The 3,171-nt window shown below is 31.7% G+C and overlaps 1 protein-coding gene across 1 annotated transcript; it reads left to right on the top strand.

Annotated features, from left to right (window-relative positions):
• Nucleotides 1-2,002: 2,002 nt before the first annotated feature.
• On the top strand, nucleotides 2,003-2,851 carry LOC115987807. The gene has a single exon (XM_031111417.1). It carries the CDS (start codon nucleotides 2,048-2,050, stop codon nucleotides 2,702-2,704), a length of 657 nt encoding a protein of 218 aa, XP_030967277.1. The 5' UTR covers nucleotides 2,003-2,047; the 3' UTR covers nucleotides 2,705-2,851.
• The last annotated feature ends 320 nt before the right edge of the window (nucleotides 2,852-3,171 follow it).

Consider the following 3,171-nt stretch of genomic DNA (forward strand, 5'->3'; position numbering starts at 1 on the left):
AGAAAACTTTTTGGTTGGTCCAAGTGAGCCCTAAAGGAGGCATGTATGTTACTTTTACCCCCAAACAAATTAACTCAATTCCCCTACTAATCAGATCTCTAATAATTTATGAGAAGAAAAATTTCTCCAATAGATGGTCCTTCTCACGTGTCATTTTGGAAGGGGAAAAAAAAAACTGAGTATCTACAAATATTTGCATAATAATCTCCAATAATTAGCAAAGATCCCTAAATATGATGAGAATTGCACGGATTAGCAAGATTAGATCCCAAAATGATAAGTCCAAATCTTCTGTCCCACTTTTCTTGCTCCACTCTATACTTCACCAATAAAAATTCATCACATGTTCACCTAACTAATTAAATACTACCATTATTGACTTATTAATACTACCATTATTAATTAATGGTAGTAATTAATTAATTAGGTGAATATGTGGCAAGTTTTTATTTGTGGAGTATAAAGTGGAGTAGGAAAAGTAGGACAGAAGCTTTGGACTCCAAAATGATTATCTAATTTCTGTACAACATAATCTCAAATATTTTTTTGATTGTGTTTTATTAACGACTCCTTCCGTACGCAATTAATTAGCACCACTGAGCACAAAAATATAATTTTCATGCATCACTTACTGCACTATTCAGCAATTTTAGACAAGTTTTTCGACTACCATATTATTTGTCACAATTTTTGCCACAATTCAATGACATGTGTAATAGTGATTGATAAATTATCACATGCAGATAAACTCATTACTTTTTCTTTATCACTTATAATTACATATATCATGGTAGTGACAAAAATTGTATCCAAGACTTTCAGTCTTTAGACGGGAATAAGGGCTAAATAACCTTAATTTTTCAACTATATAGCCAAATAATCTCCTTTTCAAACTATTTTAGCAAAATACCACTTTTTTAGAACTTGACATATGAGTATTTTAAAGTAGAACTCAACATTTCTATTGTCAAATTTCGTACAAAATTTTCAAAAAAATTTAAGTAGAAAAATACGCATAGAACTTAACATTACTAATATCGAGTTCCACACAAAACTTGATATCAGCAATATCAAATTAAAAAACAAGAGTATTTTGCTATATAGTTTGAAATATAGTTAAATGTCATTTTCCCTGAGCAGTAAATGCATGCATAATTAGAAAACACTAGATTCCTTTTGTTGCACTTTATAGCTGTTGTTTTCCTTGCTTTAGATCATGAACTCGTCCACTCACTATTTTTTTAATAGCCCACTTATTTGTCTTTACGCTTTGTGAGTCAAATTTAGTGGTCCCTATGAATTTTGCACACTAATTTTTGACAGCTGATAAATGTAACAATGATGTATTGCAGGTTTGCTTGTAAAATAAAGAGAAAATTTTCAACTTAATGAGATACGAAAAAGAAAAGAAAAGAAAAGAAGAAAGAGTGAACAAAAACAAAAACAAAAAAAAAAAAAAATTCCCTCTACATATTCAATATAACGAAACAACAGAGGTAAAAAAGAAAAAGAAAAAAAAGAAGAAGATGTATTGCAGGTTAATTTGCTTGTAAACAACAGTCTTTCTTTCTCTTCTTTATTTTCTATCATAGAAAGTAAATCAACTCTTTTTATTTTTATAGATTTCTAACGTTACCGTATAGTTAATAACATTATGCAATAAACTTTTGAGTCGTAGGGTAATATGTTTTTGAACACGTAAGCCACCGAACGGATATGGATGGACATGCAACCCACGTGAATCACGTATACCAATCTACAGTATGCGCGTTCCAATAAAGTACCAAACATTTGGGCCCAAGGATAAGTGGACCATCGAAAAATGATAACATAATAAATTTTGTACAATTTATTTATATGACAAATTATGAGTGGTGAAATTGTAGCAAAAATAAATCATGATAAAAGTTGTAGTCCTACTCCTATTATTGCTTGTGAACCATCAGATAGTAATAGAGACAAGCATATAACTTTCATTCTATTATATATAGATAAGTCTAGGACACAACACAATCATCGATACATTGTTATTGCTTGAGAAAAATTAATGGATCGCTGCATTCCATTTAAGAGAAGCAAGAGCTGGTTTATAGACTTCCAATATGACCCAATAACGGACAAGACGGTCGAAGTCCGAAACATTCTGTTGATAGTTGCAACTCTAATTGCAGCAGTGACTTTTCAAGCTGGGGTTAACCCTCCCGGTGGGGTTTGGCAAGATAATACGAATCACGCTTTATGTGAAGCAAAACGTGCTCAAGGGAATTGGACAGACCCTCCATGTGATAAATCACATGTTGCAGGGACGGCCATTTACGCGTCTCAAACAGACCCCTTCTATGTTTTCTTGGTTTTTAACACTGTGGCACTTTCCACTTCGGTTCTTGTCATTATGTCTCTCACATATAACTTCCCTTTCCATTTAGAAGTATTTATTGCCACAGCTTCAATGCTTGTAACTTACGGATCGGCCATATTTTCCGTCACACCTCATGAATCTCATAGATTTCGGTACGTCCTGACTGCAGCTGCTTTTCCTTTTGTGCTACGAGGTTTGATTTATATGGTCAAGTTCAAAGCACATGCAGATCAAGAACAACAGATCAAAAATTCAGAACAAGAGAATCTGTGTGACAAATGTAGAAGTGGGAATTTCTGCATAAAATGTAGAGAGGAGATTCCCAAAAATTCAGGAAGCGTCTAAGTTTGAATTTCCATCAGTTGTATCAAAAATAAAGTTCAGAAGACGTCTAGCATGTTTCGATTCTGTATTATTATGCCATAAAACTGTCGTGGGACAGCTGCTATAGCTATGTACAAATTTGCATGGGTCTGTTTGATTTTGCTTTTTCGATTTTTTTTTCCTCTATGTATCTTTAGTTATAAATATTATGGAATTTTCACGTTAAAAATTATATTATCTTTTTTTTTTTTTTTTTTGGGTTAACAAAGAAAGATATAAATCAAGTTTAATTATTTTTATATATTTTTTTAAACCACTTGAAAAATTCAAACCCAATAGGCCCTTAATATCCTCACTACATATGTTAGATTTATTCTTATTTTCTAATAATAATAAAAATATAATTTCTTTACATTTGATATATATTTGTTAGTGTTCTTGAGTTTTTGTTATAACTCCGGTGAAGCCAAAATTTTTTGTTTATGGAC

Source organism: Quercus lobata, chromosome 4 (assembly GCF_001633185.2).
Source record: "Quercus lobata isolate SW786 chromosome 4, ValleyOak3.0 Primary Assembly, whole genome shotgun sequence".
In the NCBI taxonomy this organism is placed as follows: domain Eukaryota; kingdom Viridiplantae; phylum Streptophyta; class Magnoliopsida; order Fagales; family Fagaceae; genus Quercus; species Quercus lobata.

Excerpts from the sequence above, each read along its gene's own strand:
- LOC115987807 (XM_031111417.1), top strand. The coding sequence starts at position 2,048 with ATGGATCGCTGCATTCCATTTAAGAGAAGCAAGAGCTGGTTTATAGAC.